The sequence below is a fragment of the Gnatocerus cornutus genome, chromosome 10, assembly GCF_029298725.1.
Source record: "Gnatocerus cornutus isolate USDA-ARS CGAHR chromosome 10, icGnaCorn1.1, whole genome shotgun sequence".
NCBI lineage: Eukaryota > Metazoa > Arthropoda > Insecta > Coleoptera > Tenebrionidae > Gnatocerus > Gnatocerus cornutus.
This window is the reverse complement of record NC_142242.1, coordinates 3402973-3421997: the sequence shown is the minus strand read 5'-3', so window position 1 is coordinate 3421997 and position 19025 is coordinate 3402973. Positions and strand designations below refer to the sequence as shown.

Sequence of the window (19025 nt, the reverse complement as noted above, 5' to 3'; positions counted from 1 at the left end):
CAATTACCACCGACTTTTTTAACAGCTTCATTGCTTCCACGACACATTCAAGAGACAAAGAGAATCTCGGATCATAACTTCCATAATACAATTTTTAGACGTGTATTATTTATTTCCCTGTGTACCGTGACGACAGAGGGCCCTAACTCCATGTTTACCCACTGTCCGATTGTTCATCTTCCCCTTCATTTTTCCGATTTTAAAACGCTTATCCCAATTATTAATCAAAGACCCACTCTTCAAAAAGAAATTAAAGTGATGCATAATTGCAGCAAAATTTTTTCTTTAGTTTTGGAAGCACATTTAAAGAAAAATAAGGGGCTATCAAATCAGTAAGTAGAAACATAAATCGAGCGTAATGCGAGCACGTGGTAGTTATACAAAGTGGTTATTATCCCTCGTGGCGCGTGGCAGCCCTTGTTATGGCATTCAATTGGGTATTGTAACCGTTTGTCCATAACACAGCTGTTCCAGCCTCTTTAGTAACCCGGCGATAACCTGCTTCGTCATCATTCAAATCCATGGTTTTGTTTTATCACCGATGACCAAATAACCATCCAATTCTCTTTTCACACGATCAAAAACGCAACTCTTAAATTTTTTTTTTAATGTGCGAAAACCAAAAAGTGTGCGTCGGCTTTTGTGTGTAAAAATGTTAGCTAGAGGGTGTGGAGGCCAAGAGGGTGAGTTGGGCTGTGCAATGGGGACGGTAGCGGGCGGTGGCGGGTGGTTTTTTCAATTATAAACTCTATTTGGCTTAGCACAGATTGTTGTGTAATCAGTTTAGCTCGTTACGGGCCGCGAGCACTCGACAGTGAACCACAGCGAGGAACAATCTAACTAAAGCAAACCTAAACCTTAACTGGAGTAGAATGATTGCATTTTGGAACCGACAACCGCTTCGCCTTATTCTTGCATCGTTATTCACAAATATTACTCATCATCCGAATCTTCTTTCACTGCATTCTCCTTCTTATTTAAAATTCCATCTTTATTTAAATTTATTTATTACTACAAATTACCGGATCGATTTTATTTGATTAAATGTACAATTGTAATAAGAACGACTCAACAGCTAATTAAATTACCACTTTTATTATGTTTCGTTATTTTCGATTTCAGTTAAAAATGTAATCTTTCGGGCACAGCTATTTATTTCCCCAGTCGCATATTTAATGCTTAATCTTTTTTAAATAGAGCTTTCATAAAAATGAATAAAGGCATTTAGAACCGAACTGCTCATTAAATTTTATAATTTTTATTTACAAGGTAAAGCTTCTCGTCAAACTGCACTTTTGTATTTGTATTCAATATTTATAAGTATCTCTCGAGAATTACTGCTGTACAGATTATTCAAAGGAAACTGGTAAAAAGTCACTTAATCTCAATACAAATACATGTTTGACTTTTATCTCAAAGCGACGAGACGACACAATATTTAATACTCAATTCCGTATTCATTTCTGCATAAAATTAGAAACACAAAAAGTATTGCCTTGCTCACGCTTACGATAGAAATATTCAATTTTTATAATAATATAAATATTGGCAGTGTCCCACACTAAAATTTTTAGGTTTTTTATTTCATGTTAAGTATTCGTGGTTTTAGAATTTGATACAATCTTAAATGAACTCAGCGAGTTTTTTGTCTCAAATGATTAAATTAAAATCACCGGCTTAATTGAATAGCACATAGCATTTCTTATCGGAAACGTTATTTTTGGTGGATGCGCCGATCACACTTCCAAACCTGTTCTAATTATAGCAAATCTAGTTACTCGCATGTTAACACCTCGTCCAAGAAATTAAGAATTAAATTGCATTTCCTATTAAATCGTTATTTAATTGGAAAAATATGTGCATTTAATATTATTAGGCTTTCAAAAAATTCTCACTTTCAAATTTTTTTTTTCTAACTTTGAACTTATTTTGTATTTTTATTAATACTCTTTTCTTCATTCCTGCGAACTTGGTCGCATGTTAACACCTCGTGCGAGATAGTAACAATGCTTCAATTTAATCTTAAACTGTTTTTGCTGTTAGGACGTTATTTATTTGGAAAGACCTCTGAAAATACGTTTTCAATATTATTAGGCTTCAAAATCATACTTTCAAATAATATTTTTTATCTCTCTTTTAGCTTGTTTTTTATTTTTTGAATAAGATTTTTTCCCTCCTGAGATCTAGGTCGCATATTATCACCTCGTGCAAGAAATTAAGAATGCCTCGATTTAGTCTTAAACTGTTTTTGCTTTTAGAACGTTATTTAATTGTAAAGACTGAAAAATATGTGCTTTCAATATTGATGGGCTTTCAAAATATTCTCACTTTCAAATAATATTTTTTTATTTAAGTTTTAATTTGTTTTTTTTATTTTTTAATACTCTTTTCTTTCCTATTGAGAACTGGGGAAAAGGAATTAAAAATAAAATTCTTTTAATGTGACACCTTTTTTTATTAATGCACAAATACGGTAACATTTAAATTGTATACATGTGTATTAACAATATTTCATTATTTGGTAACATGCTATACTTTAAAAAATATATGGCCAATAATAATTCAAGTTTTAATAATAATTTGATAACAGTGCAGTCAAGAAAATATTTAAAAATATAAGATTTATTTGTATTAATAGATGATAACATTTTTTTTTCTACTTAAAATGATTATGATCGACTTTGATAACTTTTACCTACATTACATAATGTAAATAAAAAAGAGATCAATAAAAGTGATGACTGAGAAAAACATGATAAAGGTAATTAGTAAAAAAAAGGGATGTAAATTAGAATGGTTGATCTAGTAACAATATTCTTAATTGGTTATACTTATATTAACTTTTATATCTAATGTATTGTCATGAACCAGATAAGTAAGTACTTTTTAAACCGTGAGTAATGCTCTATTATAATGATCAACATTATATGAGTATTTTTAACAGGCAGCTTTTAGTAACTCTTACACGGATTTTAAATAATAATCGTTACTACGACGATTATTGAAATAGAGCAAATCGCACAGCTGAACATCTGGTATTAATTTAAATATAAGGAATACATCTATAGCATGTCAAATGACAACGTTTAAACAATTGTAGTGATTCGGCCAAAACTTTATCAATAGGATGAAATAAAATGGTCACAGTGCATTATTTCTAAAAAGCGGCACCCAACAAACTTTATTTTAAATACTTTTGTGGTTGATAATTGTCATAATAAAGTTTCAGCAGAAATCTAGCAATCTACATCAAAATGTTCTTATTTTAAGACATTGAGTTTTAATTTCATGCAATTAACAATTTTGGCAAGTAGAGGCAATCAAAGAAATTAGACTTTGTAAACGTAAAAATCACATATATATTTTTCAAAACTTTTCAACTTGACAATAATTACATCTTTATAAAATTTAGCCTCCTTGTAACTGCGTAACATGATAAAGCGTTGATAATGTGGAACGAAAGAAAAGAACCTAGGCTAAAAGCACTAAATATGTACAACTAAATTTAAACTTGTACGCAACTCTTCTTAATTCAACTAATTACAATGACTCCTTGTACGCAACAATCACACTCTATACTAAAATATCGTCTAAATTATTAAATAAAAATTTACAGTACAATATATACAAAAAACGTAAGTTCTTTCTTAGGAAGAGTAACATAACATGACGGCCTTCAACTAAAATTCTACAAATGTACTGTATATGGCATCTCCCACGTGAATTCGTATGAAATTAATAAATATTTTAGTTTATACAAGGCAAGTAACAGAGTAAAGGACATGCATTTAATTACTAAAGAAATATACCAGGGGTTGTTGTTCAATTGAAATTTAATTTAACCCGTAACTCATGGTAATGGCACATCAACTTTCACATAGTTAACTGGGAAATAACCTGTACGACCGTGAAGAGTACCTTCGTACCAGTTGTCGTCGATTTTATTTAAAAGAGTAATCACATCGTTTTCCTGGAACAAATTGAAAATTTCATTTCCTTCGAAACGTAAAAATGTGAAGGGCAAAATCCTACGATAAACAATATAATTGGTAAACTATTACGTCGTTGGTATTTTATTTCCTTTTGTTAAAAACTTTTAATTTACTTTTCTATTGATTATGACCAATTAAAATTATAGTGTTTACTTTTTGTGATGGAATGTGGTAGTATTACCTTGAAGCCCAGTTCTCCAGGGTTTTCGGGATCGAAGTCGTACAACGCCGTACAACACGGTTGCCTAGCCATTGGCGTTCTTGCTGGTGATTTCATCGGGGACGGCAGTGGAGATGCTAAATACATTGTCATTAATAAAACATCGAAACATTATCATACAAATGATCCAATAAACATGACGAACTGACCAGTAACAACTACTACGAAAGCAATAGTAAGAAGAGTTACCATTAGCAGATTGTTGTCCTGGATGCAACTCAAGTTGATGTGGCTTGTGTTGTGGAGATGATACTTGCGAAGAGCCTAACAACACATTTTTGTCAGAACAACAGCTCAAGCAATTTAGAAACAATGGTAGACGAGCAAACACCGACATCCTTTCAACCACATCAAAAATGACGAACTTTGTATACCACAATGTTTTCGTATGGGACTTTGATATTTTAAGCATCGCCTATGCATTTGGACAAGCGCCAACTTCGTTTCATTCCATAGGTGTTTGATGTTTACTAACCTCGCATAGAAACATTTAAAAAAGTGAGAAAGTAACATCAATGCATACAAACAATGACACACAACTTGCAATTACATGATGATGATATGACCTAATCCAACAGCATTACGCTGTGGAGACATGTGTTGCTTCAAGGAGGGAGCCACAGGAAGAAAAAAAAACCTCTGAACAAAAAAAGAACGAAACAAAAGAAATTTATTTATCGTGCTATCGCACGGGCACCTGAAGGATTACATAAGATGAAAGAAATAAACACAAATTAAAAGAAAAACTAAACAAAACGGCGGCTTCAAACCCACCACAGACACGTGCGGTTTTCACACCTGCGGTGAGTTCACACGCGCACAGTTTTGATTTTGAGAGAGAAACAAAAACTTGCAAAACTGTGCGCGTGGGCCGTTAAAATAAAAATAAAAAAACAAAAAATACCTTGAGGAAAACTCCAGGGGTCAAACGGATCAGGTTGTTTTATATGTGGGGGAATGGTTCTAGGAGCGGGTCTTTTGAACTGGTGACCACTATTGGTATTGTGATTTGTGTGAATATTGTTTTGATGAATACCATTAACTCCATCTGAAACACCCTCTATATGTAAGTCTGCCAGACTTTTAGGTACAAATTCAACTTTGGGACGATTTGCTGCCTCCTCTTTCCTAAAAACAATTGGTTATTTCGTGATATAATTAAAAGGAGTTTGTACTTCTCCAATAAGATTTCGGTCAAGTGTCGTAGGATGTCCGTACATTGGATGTGATATTCCAATAATCCTTCTGCAAAAGTAGCTAATTGTGAAATTTGTTCTACCTAAAAGTCAGAGTTCGTAAAGGGGATTTTAGTACAGATATGCTTACGTCATTTTCTAATAGGTTAAACATTCCCATTTGAGCAAGATGCAGAGATTCTGCAAACTTTTCTTCCGCAGTCTTAATTTCCTCATCTGAAATATGTGAACCTGTCAATTGAATACGAATTACATGCAACATTTTTTGCCATGCGAATACTGTCAAAATAAAAAGTGGATTGTATCGGGGGCAAAACAAAAAATGGTAATGTTGCTTATCAAGTTTACCGGTAGCAAAAAAGGGATTATCTAATTGGAAGTGTGAACTAGGACAGGCTCCGCAGTGGGGTCGTAGGTACCGCGTGGATGAACGCCCCCCACTGTGAGCCAGACCTGGCCTGGTCTACGTATGGTTTTCTGCTTGTAGTCAGAACATACCGTGATAGCTCCCCTGTGTTTTAACAGGGCTGGAGTAAGGACTAAGTCCTTTAACTGCTATAATCATGCTCAACATTATTGTCATGCCCTTTGAAAAACCGCTTTAAACACAAATTACCTTTAGCTTGTCGTCTTCTTTTACAATCGAAATCCAGCCTACGCCCTTGTAATTTTTTCCTGTGGTGCTACACAGAAAAAAATTGTTAAACTTGTCATCACCATACGCCATAAGACCTACCATAACTTCCTTAAGGTCCTTGGTTTGTAAGTGATGAAGAGGTTCAAGAAAGTTTTGTTTAATATTATCATCAAGTGAGTATTTAACATCAGCCATTTGTTTCAGTGATTCCGCCATTTCGACTAGAGCTTGCCCAAACATACTATCATCTCCTAATTTACGACCATATAATAACATGCAGTCTCCTAAAACGCCCTCCGGTTGAGGGTAGGTATTTGACTTAGCTTGTCCGCTTAATTTGCTAATTCCTTTAACAGCAGCCATCTTTGCTCTTGCTGTTGGATTTGGTTGTAGAAATTCTTTAGTCTTCATTTGTAACTCCTCCACCAATTCGTACGTTACGTCCGTTTTCTGATAAAAATACTCAAAATCATGGCACCCCTGACCATCTTACTCACCCTTTCCATATCCATGAAGTCCAAATCCAGCTTGGTGCCTTCAGCGCCGCCCATTTTCTCCGTGACATACTGATTACACTTGTTTATTTGTTTCTTTAACCCCGCAAACGCCATTTTTATGTCTTCTACCTACAATAAAAAAAAACATTGTCATCAGCAGAAATTGATCCGATCGCGGAAGATAGGGAAATCCCATAGCTATCAACCCAAAAAATCACAAAAATGAATAAAAAAAAAATTCAGAGAAGATTGAAATTAGATTAATTGAGAGCGCGCTGTATTATTTCGGTAGTTGTTTGGTTTAATTTCAATAATTAGTTCCCACAGGTTTCAAATAATAACTTAATTAATTCAGTTTCCAACAAGGTTGCCAACATAAGTAGGCTTGAGATAACAATAAAAACTCAATTAGCCATAGTTGGCACGATCATGAACAGATATCAACACTACAATGTATACAGTTACTTCGAAAAACTGCAGCATGTGAGTTTTATAATTATGAACAAATATGGGAATCTAACGTTCGACTCGGAAGCAAAACTTGCTTTTTCATCCTTGATGTAAAAACTCGCAATCAGAGCCAGTTTTTATGTCGACCAGTATAAAGCGCGCTCCTTTGATCTATGGTGACAGATGTTTCAAAAAAGTATTGCCAAAGTTTTCTATAATTTCTATGCAATTACCGACGTGATTAATTTGTTGGTATATGATTTTTCAATCCAATAAATCAGTCCCGCCACTCGGAAAATTGATAGTAGAAAACAAATTGCAAGTTGGAGTTTGCATTTGACCTTCGTTATCTCATAAAACACTGTTTTAAATTTGCCATAGCAACGCAACCCCCGCCAAGGGGAATGAAATACAGAAGGAAAAAAATAATCAGAATAATTGCAATCACCGCCTACGCCATTTCTGCATCGGTTGATTGTTGGAATTAGATCACAGCAAAAAGTCAAAAAGTCAGCTAGAAATTAATGAAAAAGGGAATGTACCTGCGAAAGTAGGTCACTGAGATCCTCCAAGGATTTTCAAAGTACATTAAATTTGAGTAGAGAAGAATAAAATCTGAAAGATGCTATAAACATATAAATTGCCTCTTCTCGTCTTATACCTTTGGAATCGATAAAAAACAAACGATGATATTATTATGTTGTACCAAACCTAAATTAAACAATATAATCAATGTACAAATTTACCATGTTACATAATTTATAAAAATGGAACGAAAGGAATAATATTCGCGTGAGTGAAATTTTTCCATAACACGACAAATCAAAAATTGACAAATGAATTAAGGGCGACATTTTTGCACTCCCTTACACGTCTGACCCAATTTCGTGTACCTTGACATAGATATTGAAATAGTTCATTTCAACCCTTACGCACAATTTCAACGTTCTAAATATAAATTGATATCTTTTTTTTAATCCCATGAGTACACTTGGAGTTTGATCGAAAATTAAGAGGTGTAACCACATGTGCCTTTGCTAGGGTGTATGGTACAGGTTTATACACTATATATCTTGCTTATATGCGAAAATTTAAGTAATGTTTATTTCACTAATAAATAAAAAGCAACCCTTAATGACATTTGAGTTTATGGCCACTACATAAAATTGAGCTAGTGAATACATACCGGAAGGTGGACTAACTCCTGAGTAACTATCCGGTAAAAGACACAAGATAAGATTTCACGAATTTATTTCACTGAGATAAAATGAAATGCATTCGCTAAGCCTGGTCTAATACAAAGTATCGACTTCAAGCATTGAATAGATGGCGCGCATATATTCTGCGCACATATCGATAATACATACGGTATAAGACAACACCGACGCATTAGGGTAAAAGAAAATGAAGAAAAGCCGCGAAAAACGAATTTTCCTAATTCTTCGCTAATTCTAAGATTACAATTGAAAATTTAAAAGTGTAGGTTGAAAGAACTCCCACAAATCACCAGAGCAATGATCGACAAAACGGCAAAGGCCACCAGAACTGATATGGAAACAGTGGAAATCGCCTACGAACACCCACGCACTTTGCGATGATTGTTGAATTTTTCTCAATAAATTATTATTCTTAGCACCAAATCGATGCTCTTATTTTAATCGGATTTCGTGGGATCCTATACTAATTGGGAGATGAATTGATGAGAGTATCAGCAAAACCACATTGGAAGAAACCACAAGAGTGAAAAACCGAAATCGAAAGAGTGGAAGCCGTCATATTAAATTATGTTTACTTGGTTAAGGAAGTAATCAGTTCGGTCTATTCTTAGAGCACAATTCAAGAAAAATAAGCTGAATAAAAAGCATGTCAGCTGAGATGTTCCAAAATTTATTGACGAATTTATCCCTCTGCACAATAAATTGTTAAGATAGACCAGTGGCCGCAATTTTTCAAAAGCTCCAGTGTGAGGTTTTTAAATTTCCCGCCTGAACTTTTTTAATATCGGTCAAGTCTATCCTGAAAGTACAAACATTTTTTATTTGATTCAAATACCACCACGGAGTTCCCAACGCTAGATTAGATTAGATTTAAAAAGTTTTGCATGCTCAGCTAATTTTTAAATTTCGTTTTTCAATTTTCATTGGCGGTTTCCCCGAACCCTTTTTTTAAACTACATAACAATTACTACCTGCGAAGTGCGGTCAGTTCAGTGTTGGCCGTTTTTACAAGCGGTCGATTATGTGAATTGTTGTGATTAATTAGTGGATCAATAACGCGTGTGTGTCGGAAAATTCGTGTCTTGAATTGAGCGAGTTCGGAGGTTTGTTGTTGTTATAAAAGTTTCATTGAATTTTTCTTTTATATCTGACATTTACTAGCGAGTTAATACTGAAATCAATTTTTGATACTTTCATGTCTTATCACTTATTTTTCGTTATATTTCATTCTTTTACGTTTCTAGAATTCTTGCTTGACTTTATTTTAAAATGTTAATCTTTCTTTAGCTGCGAAATCTTAAAATTAAATGAAGTAAAATTGGTGAAAGTTTATAATTGTTAATCTAGATGTGATGTTAACACAGTTTTTGCATATTTTCCTGGTAGAAAATTCTCAACTTAAAAGGTGTTATCGAATATTTGAACATTGGTTGATGATTTTCACATACACTGTGTACATTCATGAAAACGTCCTTTGATTTGCCTCTCAAATATTGAACTTGATATCCATTAAAATGTCAGAGAATCGAGAATCGCGGTCACATGATAACCAATATCAGATTTTGTTAAATTACAAACTGTTTACATTGCGAAAAACGGCTCCTTCTAGTCGCACGTGTCTATTTAAAAAATTTTGAAGACTAAGAAATCAAAGGTTTTTAAACCGACTTCATGGAGGGAAATGAAGTTTGATAAGTAGGCGAATGCTGCGTGGACCATGCAAGATAACATTCTTGTGATAAATCAACACAAAGCAGTTATTATTAATAAATTGCAATTAGAATAAATAAAAAAACTTTCTAAATCATAACAACACTGCTTGGGTAATGTACAAAAATTACATAAGAGAAAGAATACCGATTGCCTTGATAACATTAAGTTTATATTAAACAACGTCTCCGTGATGTTTATTTATTGTAATTGCGCCAATTATCAAGGTGAAATAAATAAATCAAGAATTCTTGGGTACAACGGCCAAAACTGTCACACAACAATCAGTTTTATTCAATAATGACACACAATTTAAAAATTAATCCAATTAAGGTTTTAACCAAAAGAACGTTAAAAGTAAGTTTTTTGAGCCATGAAGAAATTAAGGAACAGCAAAAACATGATCACTAACCTGTGCCTCCTTTAATATTACGTGTTAAGCAACCGATGTAAGTAAATAAACGTTTAATTTTTTTGGCAACGACGAAAAACACCTGCAAACAGAAGAGCGATTCAGATTTTACTGAATGAATGAAAATGAAACGTCTCAGCTGTCAAATCAACGTCAAATTATTACTGGAATCTGCCAAGCTTAAAGTGAATTTTCACTAGATGACGCTGCAAAAATCAGCTCTAAATTAATTGTATCACGCTTCAAAATCTGCGTAATTATTTAATAAATCATAATTACTTTCAATATAAAAGTTTAATTGTACAACTGTTTTATTTTTTTCAATTGAAGATCCCCGGCGTTGACATACGTCAGTTTGACAGCTGACGTCTAACCAAACTTCAGACTGTCTCGATGTTAAGAAGTTGACCGGCAACATGAGTAAGTTTTAATGTATAGAAATCGTGTTTTTATATCCCGTTTTTAGCTGTAACTACTGGAATATCTTTCGTTCTGGCTTCTATTAGCTCAGTTTTGGTCTTCTCTGGAATGCAAATGTACAAACCTTGGTTGAGTTCATCTCAGTTGCATACTCTTCTCGGGGGTTATTTAGGTTCGATTTTTTTTGTATTGTCTTTAACAGCTGTAGGAAATTTGGAAACGGTCGTCTTTGGAAGGTCTTTCCAAGTTAAAGTTTTTCCAGAAGGTAAGCTGTGGTTTGTGGTATTTGTAAAAAAGTGGTTGTCTTTTAGTGCTGTTTTGTTTACTACTGGCTTTGTTCACTTCTGCGACGGTTCATAGAGTGTGTGCCACGTCATGGTAAAGTTCTAATATTCTAGGAATGTATCTAATTTCTGCTTTGTAGTTTACTTATTTCTTTGTGTGCTCTTTTTTACATGAATAAGCACTCTCAGAAAGTCCATGCTATACCAGTTCCTTCAGTACCTGTCCAAACTGGCAAAAAGAAGAAGAACGTGTCATAAAGCCCACGCTCATGTATTTGTATTTTTTTTAACATGCAATAAAACAAGTTATAAAAGAGCATTCTTTTAATTAGTGCCATAGTATAAAAGGTAAATTATAAATTATAAAAATATTGACAACAGTAATAAAATTAATAAAAACATTGTAAGTACTGTCACAATAACTGTTAAGTTAACAGGTGTAAAAAACCTATACTGATTTATAAACTGCCATCGTAGGACGTCCGTTTCACGTGGACTGCTTTCTTCAGTACTACAGATACGCAGGTGGTGGACTATCACAAATTCAACCTATAATAGAAAATTTTTATCAACTATATTTTCCTCGTTTTAACCTGTCATGAGTCAAAGAAACCAATATATCTACTAACTTAAGACTCCCAGGAACACTCGGAACTCTTTGAAGAGGATTCTCAACTTGCAAACTGTTCGCTGCAAATGATTGCGACATGGCGGGCGCTCGTGTGGTGAAAAGAAGTTCCGAAGGTAGCATGGTCCTCCTTCTAATTTTTGACTGAGTTTCACTAAGACACCTTTAAAAAAATGCGTTATTATTAATGTTGATAGCCTAGAAAGATATTAAATGCATACAATTCCGAGGGCGCCGGCGATGAAGACCTCGACGAAGCGTTCGAACTCGTATCGTTCGCATTACTTGATATGCTGGTGGTTAATTCTTTTGAAAGAACAGGGACTTCATGCTGAAGAATGTGATCCAACAGTTGGCCCTTTACTTGGTTTTCTTGTTTAAGCTGAAATGGGAAAGTTAATTTCCGCGGTTTCTTGTTGAATATTACCTCTGTAAGGGTGGCATCAATCTCGTTCAGCTTCGCGTCGCGTTGTGCAATGACATGACTTTCACTCAACGTCATATTACATAGTTTCTGAATAAGATATTTGGCTTCATTTATATCACAAATAGTATCTACAATGTTTTGCAGATGCGCGCTCTCGTTGGTGTCTTGAGTTTCCTCGATTTCCATAACATTGCGTTGTGTCTCTAGAATTGTCTCATGTACATAGTTGATATTTTCTGCGATATCTTCGATATAACTGTCCAATTGAGTGATATCGTGACCTTTTCTCACAGCCTGCCTTCGCCTTTCTTCTAGCACCTCTAATTCTTTACCTAAGGCCTCTCTCTTTTCAAGGAAATGTTCCATTCTCATTTCTTGTTCAACTAAACCTCTTCTACTTAAAGCGATATTGTTGATTGATTTTTCAAACCTAAGCCATTTTTGTTTGGCTGTGCGCTCTGAGAATGAACGTTGTATCCTCCCGGAAGCCTTTACACTAAGATAACCTTTTTGATTTTTGCGTAAAACTAGCACCTCTTCCTGTTTGCGCCTCAGAACTTGATCCTTCACTCTCCTTTCTGCTTCCATTGACTTAATCATATTCGCGTTCTTTCGAGATTCTTTCTTTAGTTGTGCTATCTCCCGCATTCTCCTCATCTCAGACTCCTTATGCTTCTGCGATTCTTCCTTCATTTTATTAATAAGCTTAACTTTAGCTCTCTTCATCTCAAGCAACTCGTTCTTGTACGATTTCAGTTGGTTTTCATGTTGGCTTTGACTCCTCAGAAGGCGGGCGTGTTCCTTCTGGGCGGTCTGCAACTTTGTTAGTTCTTTCTGCATGTCTGATAACCGTTTCGTGTATTCATCTTTTATCCGTTTGACCTTATCGGACGGTTCGGGTTTGGCACTGAACGAATGTAAGACTTTGTCTCGTTCTTCTTGCGTGTTTTTAATGCGTAGTTGTAACTGCATGAGTTTATCCTCATAGTGTTGCCGCATTGTTTGCATGCGCCTTTGGGACAACTCTAACTCATCTATAAGTTTCTGTTTCATATCGATATCGTTGGTCAAGGACATAAGTTCGTCTTTTAGTTCGAACTGATCATCTTTGTCCTCACTTTCACTGTCGAAGTCGTTTTCACTCTCGGCTTCGCTATCATCGAGTTCCGTAGAGCGCTTCTTCTCTAAAAGTTCTTTTTCCCGTTGCAGCGCTCGCTTAGCTTCCGTTAGCACAGGAAGATTCTCTTCAAGAACTGTGTTCTGGTGTTGTGAACTTTGTAATCGGTTCACTTGTTTACGTAACTGCTCGCAGGTGTTATTAGATTCCATTAGTTTTGCCGTGAGCTCTTCGATTTCTTTGAGATAAGCTTGAATCATACACGCGACGTCGTTGTCACTCCCACCATCGATCCAAGCTCCGGTTGCTTTTTCAGCTAACAAGTTAACATTTTTCTTAGTTAGAGACTCAATGGTGTCTTGCATCGCTTTAATTCGGGTTCGTAAATTGCTAACTTCACCTTGCAACATGTTGTTTTCATAAAACATGTCGTTGACCATTTCGGTACCATCTTGGCCGATGATGCGTTTTCCTTGCTTATATTCGATTAACTCGAGCTGAATTTGCGCGATTTGTTGTTTTAGTTGCAGGATAGTCTTAGAAGTCTTATCTTGATTAACAAAGACTTTATTTTTGATATTTCGGGCTCTGTTTGCGTATTTTAATGTGTTTAAGGTTTCCATGAAGTCCTTATCGCTGGGACTTACACAGGCGATCATCACAGTCTGACTGTTACCACCAAGACTATCTTGTAATAGTCTGGTTAGTTTGGAATCTCGATAAGGGACGTGTAAGGCTCTTTTTGCTTTATCGCCAAGCGCTGAGATTACGTTACCTAAAGCTAATAGACCGCAATTAATGGATATTCCTTCTTTAGCCCGTTCGCCGGTTGCACCGGTTCTTTTTAATCGTTCCGAACCGGCTAAATCGACGAAGTGAAATTTTGCTGTAAGGGTTTCAAATTCGTTTAATTCACTTGAAGGCACTAATCGTTGCTGTTTTATGTGTACAGTAAAAACTGCATGAGACCTAGAAGATTGGGTGTTCATTTTGGTGCTTGCAGTAGTCCTAGACAGAGCACCCAATCGCAAACAGTCTAATGCTTCATCTGCTGAAATTATCGTTTTATGTGTTATACCCTTCACTTGTATCCCTCCGTAGGAGTCTTCATGAATCTTATAAACTGTATCCTGTAAACACGTGCAAAATTACCACGTGCTTTTGATACAGACGTACTGACTTACTTTGCTACTGGAAGGATTGAACAGATCAATGACCTCTTCATTGTATAATTCCATAAATTGTACCGTGACCTTAAATTCGGGTGCTATACTACCACTTTCTTGAGCACGATTTATTCGGTACCGAATCCCGTCAAAGAGATGATGAATGGCTCGGGGTATAATGCCTACCTGTTCTTGTGACAACTCTACATCGAATCCAGAGCCCATTGTATATGTCTTGCCGGAACCTGTCTGGCCATAGGCTAGCACCGTTGCATTATACCTAACGACACACCGTTTTTCTTCCAAGAAGACAAAACCAATTAAACGTACCCTTCTAAGGAGGAATCAACCAGTGAAGCCACACAACTTTCATACACTTCTTGTTGACTAGAATCGGTGTCGAACACATAATTGTAAGAAAACGACTTGTCGTTTCCGAGGGTCACTTGGGGCTCGCCGGGGGTGACGTAGGTACACACATGACACATATCGATGATTTCCCTGGGAATCTGCGGTCGAATCCTGAAAAAACGAACTTTTTACTTTTCAAAATAAAAAATACATCTGTATTTACTATTACACAAGCATTTGGTTGCGTACAATTACAATAGGTGACCTCAGCTAAACAAACAAAGGTTGGTGCAACATTGTTACTTTGATTGTATCTTTTATTGCAAAACGAGCAGATGTCACCAAAAATCTTCTTAGCTTTAAATAGGTGCCAGGCTCAAATTTCAACGAATTATTAAAGATTGGGTATCGATTAAACAAGTATGATTTGTATGTAATTTAATTTTGCACTTTCTATAGAAAAGTCCAGGCTATTAACTAATTAAAACTAGTTAAAATTACTTCCAATTACTGTGCAAGCACTAAAGGTCGCTTATAGTCCATTAGATGCACCTCTACTTTAAATTCCAGTGATCAACTCTTGACCTAGTACGTATATATGGTCTATATTTCACTCAAAATTGGTGAATTTCGGGAGCGTCCTGTATCTTTGATAATTTCTAAAAATGATTTATAATAATGAGCACGGATGATGGCCAAAACGGGCGAAACCGGTCCGTGTCCTGTAGACTTAAGATAAAACCTCATCACGACATAAATAATGCTTATGTCACAGTAAATGATTAACAGTCGCTAATATTACAATGCGTAAAAAACTAAACAGAGACAATTTGCAATCAGATGTATGTAAGTGCTAATTAACCGCTGGTACAAGTGGTAATTACGATAAACATTATCGTCACAACTGTTCTGCGGTTAAATAAGCATTTTGTGCAATTCTGAGATGTGGGCTTGAAAGCCGGTGGTGTTTTCCAACGAAGCTACAGTCATTCGTATTAATTACCACACTAATAAATCTGAAGAAGTCTTGAAATACCAGTTTTATTTCCTGATCTTCGTGCTATAGAAATTTTCGCAGTATTGTTATTCTGGGGTTAATTAAATGCAAAAGCGGCTACCGCACCGTGCAAGATGTAGATTTACAATCATGAATATTTAGCAAGAGTTATTTCATCCAAGTACTAAGCCATATACGCAATTTGAAGCGAGTACGTGGTTAGTTACACCTGAAACGTGTCCTTGACGAACGTACTAACCAGTATAGTTTACATGAATGGTTTGAAATTATTGTCAACAGTTTATACGTGGGAGACAAACTAGAAAGGGAGCCCTGGGTCAAATTTTATTTGACCAACAGCGTCCTTGTTTGGTATTTTGATTTTTTCATTGCTTGAAGTTACCAATCATCTTATACAAACACTTTAAGTTAAATATTTGAGACAACATTGCGTAATAATATTGAAGGTTTCGCTCTTCGCGTTAAATATTAGCTTGTTACGGCTGCTATCTACCATAAACAATCCTTTTTATCGACAGGAAGCCACGGTTTCTTTTTGTTGTACCTGCCTAAGATTATATAAAAATCTAGTTGTATATAACCAGTTGTCAACAGTTCAACGACTCGACTTGACTAGTCCACCATTAAATAAAAATTTCATTAATTCGAGCTCAAATCCGTTTCCAAATTTAACCTGATTTGTTGTTCAAGAAGGAAGAGAAGCGTGACCGTCAGAGGGTTGCTGTGCTCCAATGCACGTTATGCACATGTGCACACGCGGTTTAATAACAAGACATGCAATCATTTTTTTCAAGTAATTGTTTCTTTCCATTTTTAACAGTGACGCGAAAATTACAAGTTTCCAATACCCACACCTTTTGCAAAATATGACAAGCAAAACGAGTTCCCTCCCACCTGAAACTTCGCGGAATTTTATAGATTTTTTTTATAGACTCAACCCTGTAATGTGTAATCAAGATAGGTAACTCTGTATCGCAATTATCTCCAAGGAGACTGCTGTTACATTAAACAAATTCAACCATATGTTAATCGTTAATACTCCAAAATGTGATAAAAGATAGTGTTAACTGCTTGACGTATTTTTCACAGGTGCTGATACGAGACGTAAAAGGATACATTCATCATTGTTTATTTAATCAAAACAAAATGCAAGCTAATTTATTGCGACGGAAGGGTGAATAAAGCGGATCCGGTTTCCGTTTAATGTTTAAGGCCATTACTACAATATAAATAAACAAATGTTTGCTAATAAATTTATGTTCACAATATTTAACCAACGTAAGCCGCCTGTTACTCTTTAATAAAGATGTTACACAACGAATAGTACACAGGACAATAACTGATATAAATTAATTTCAATTTAATGCTTCTTTTCTATAAGAAACACAAGGTCTAGATGACACTTTTTAAGAAATATTAAAACAAACACAAATCCTTCGAATTTTTTAAGTAAAGATCCCCTCGTCCAAATATTTTCGGTATAAATTATCACATTTCAAGCAGCTCTCCACTTGTTGCCAGAAACAATTTCGCACATTTTTTGTGGAGAGCAGTGTACGTATTAAGTAACTCAATGTAAATTTAGCACTCACTATATTTATACAAATTTCTGACATTTCGTAAACCGTTCCGGTGTGTTACTTTGGGCCGTTACCCTTTGGTGAGAATTTAAATAAATCATAATTATTGATCGTGTACACGGATGTTATTTTCTGAACTCAAATCTATTCAATATTCGCATTCATCACCTATTCATAGTTGTATTACACGATCAACAAAAAGTTGGTCAAGGTTAGTACTTCTTTGACACTAAAGAACCTGGTGGTTTTGTATTATAGAGATAAAATAGAGGGAAATTTTGTTAGGCGATTGTTGTAGCACTGTGAAAATTTATTATAAAATAATCCCACGTTGTGTGTTTGATCTAAGACAAATGTAAATGAGGCATTTGCTTTGCAAAGGTTGGTGTGGAAGAAAATAGTACCACCCACCAAACTTAAGAAAATGTTGATGAAGATAAATAACAGGAAATAAGGCACTAATTTTCCAGACATAAAGCTAAATTCGTGCCTCTAAAAATAGTGAACATAAAACACATGGGAGTAAAAAACTCAAAAAAACTAGATAGTAATTATCTTTACCTGACAGCCACCCGTACTGTACTATCATCTTCATCCATGCTGCACAATCACGGAATGACACCTGTTTTAACACCTTCTTCAACTTAAACTTTACACTTATTTGCACAAAGTCACAAAAAATAATTTGCACAAACACGGAGGAAATCTACTTAAAACCATAACATTTCAGTTGGGTATTTCTGTTTCTTCACAAAGCCTGATGAACACTGGTAAAAAAATTCTTAAAATCTGAAATCAGATGTAAATAGAAAGTGAAAGTAACTTCCGAACCTACCTACTGCCGTATACTACACTGGTATGGATTAGAATAGAAGAGAAGAATAATATCGTGCTTTTCGCGGTGTCCCCGCTCCATCTCCACCAAGGCAAATCTGACGCGCTCAACGCTGATTCTGTTCACCACGTCTAGAGAGTTAAAGAACAAAAGTCAGTTTTAACATTTACGCCTTAGTACCGATCTGCACCAATCATTTTTCTCTAAATAAACGTTGTTTTTACTATTGACGAAAACATTATGTAAATGTTGCAAGAGGCGGAGAAGTGGGATTACCGTAGGCGTTGAGAAAGCATAGTCGTGGCATTGCTAGGTGTTTGGTAATGAAATAAAATGAAGAAGAGATAAACAAAGTGAAAAAGTGAAAATAACACCAAACCTTCAGTCAAAACTCACCATTTAAACCATTTTCTTCTCATTTCGATCAATAGGGAGCCACAAAATGGAATTCGATACGCGCACATGACCAAAATTCCAGTTTTTCCGTGTGAGGATTCACAAACAAAACAAGATAATTCTGTATAGTATCGATTATAAGGCGATAAGATAGTACATCGCTTCCACAGGTCAAATATTTTATGTTCGATAAGGTATTGGCCAACAAAAAAAATCTGATGAATTTCGAAAAATGCCAAGAATTCGGAACAAAAACAATGACAATTCGATAAGTAACTTGTGAAAATTAAAATAAAACTTTGCTTCCTCCCCTAAAATAAATTCTTTTAGCAAAAAGTATCTCCAGACAGTCCGCCCTATCGATCCGCGTTTGCCTTAGTGGAAAGAACAGGAATCTCATTCGTCAAAGATCGCACGTTTTCGGTGACTAAAACAGGTGCTTAAAGCGGCTAATGCATAATAGCGGAAAGAC

The 19025-nt window shown here is 35.3% G+C and overlaps 3 protein-coding genes across 14 annotated transcripts; 1 reads left to right on the top strand and 2 right to left on the bottom strand.

The window, feature by feature from the left end:
• Nucleotides 1–2447: 2447 nt before the first annotated feature.
• EndoA (SH3 domain containing GRB2 like, endophilin-A) lies at nt 2448–10498 on the bottom strand. 11 transcript variants are annotated; one of them, XM_088048262.1, is made up of 13 exons: nt 8179–8362; nt 7654–7703; nt 7535–7607; nt 6543–6671; nt 6145–6495; nt 6025–6091; nt 5907–5963; nt 5539–5639; nt 5388–5491; nt 5117–5340; nt 4402–4476; nt 4174–4289; nt 2448–3970 (listed from the first exon to the last, which is right to left on the bottom strand). In XM_088048262.1, the coding sequence occupies exons 4-13, from the start codon at nt 6654–6656 to the stop codon at nt 3851–3853; spliced, it is 1329 nt and encodes a 442-aa protein (XP_087904388.1). In that variant the 5' UTR covers nt 6657–6671; nt 7535–7607; nt 7654–7703; nt 8179–8362; the 3' UTR covers nt 2448–3850. The 11 variants fall into 11 exon arrangements, with proteins under 11 accessions (XP_087904388.1, XP_087904389.1, XP_087904396.1 ...); XM_088048263.1 differs by lacking the exon at nt 7654–7703; XM_088048260.1 differs by lacking the exons at nt 7535–7607; nt 7654–7703; nt 8179–8362 and adding an exon at nt 10332–10498 and having other exon boundaries at nt 2449–3970.
• Nucleotides 9195–11351, top strand: LOC148167196 (protein KRTCAP2 homolog). Its single transcript, XM_088048272.1, has 5 exons — nt 9195–9312; nt 10662–10751; nt 10798–11016; nt 11063–11129; nt 11176–11351. Exons 2-5 carry the CDS (start codon nt 10748–10750, stop codon nt 11291–11293), a joined length of 408 nt encoding a protein of 135 aa, XP_087904398.1. The 5' UTR covers nt 9195–9312; nt 10662–10747; the 3' UTR covers nt 11294–11351.
• A 21-nt stretch (nt 11352–11372) lies between these two features.
• Nucleotides 11373–18647, bottom strand: Klp31E (kinesin-like protein 31E). 2 transcript variants are annotated; one of them, XM_088048259.1, is made up of 9 exons: nt 18554–18647; nt 18158–18288; nt 17884–18111; nt 14704–14895; nt 14392–14653; nt 12091–14337; nt 11885–12045; nt 11665–11826; nt 11373–11584 (listed from the first exon to the last, which is right to left on the bottom strand). In XM_088048259.1, exons 3-9 carry the CDS (start codon nt 17919–17921, stop codon nt 11572–11574), a joined length of 3075 nt encoding a protein of 1024 aa, XP_087904385.1. In that variant the 5' UTR covers nt 17922–18111; nt 18158–18288; nt 18554–18647; the 3' UTR covers nt 11373–11571. The 2 variants fall into 2 exon arrangements, with proteins under 2 accessions (XP_087904385.1, XP_087904384.1); XM_088048258.1 differs by having other exon boundaries at nt 18162–18288.
• Between the last annotated feature and the right edge of the window lie 378 nt (nt 18648–19025).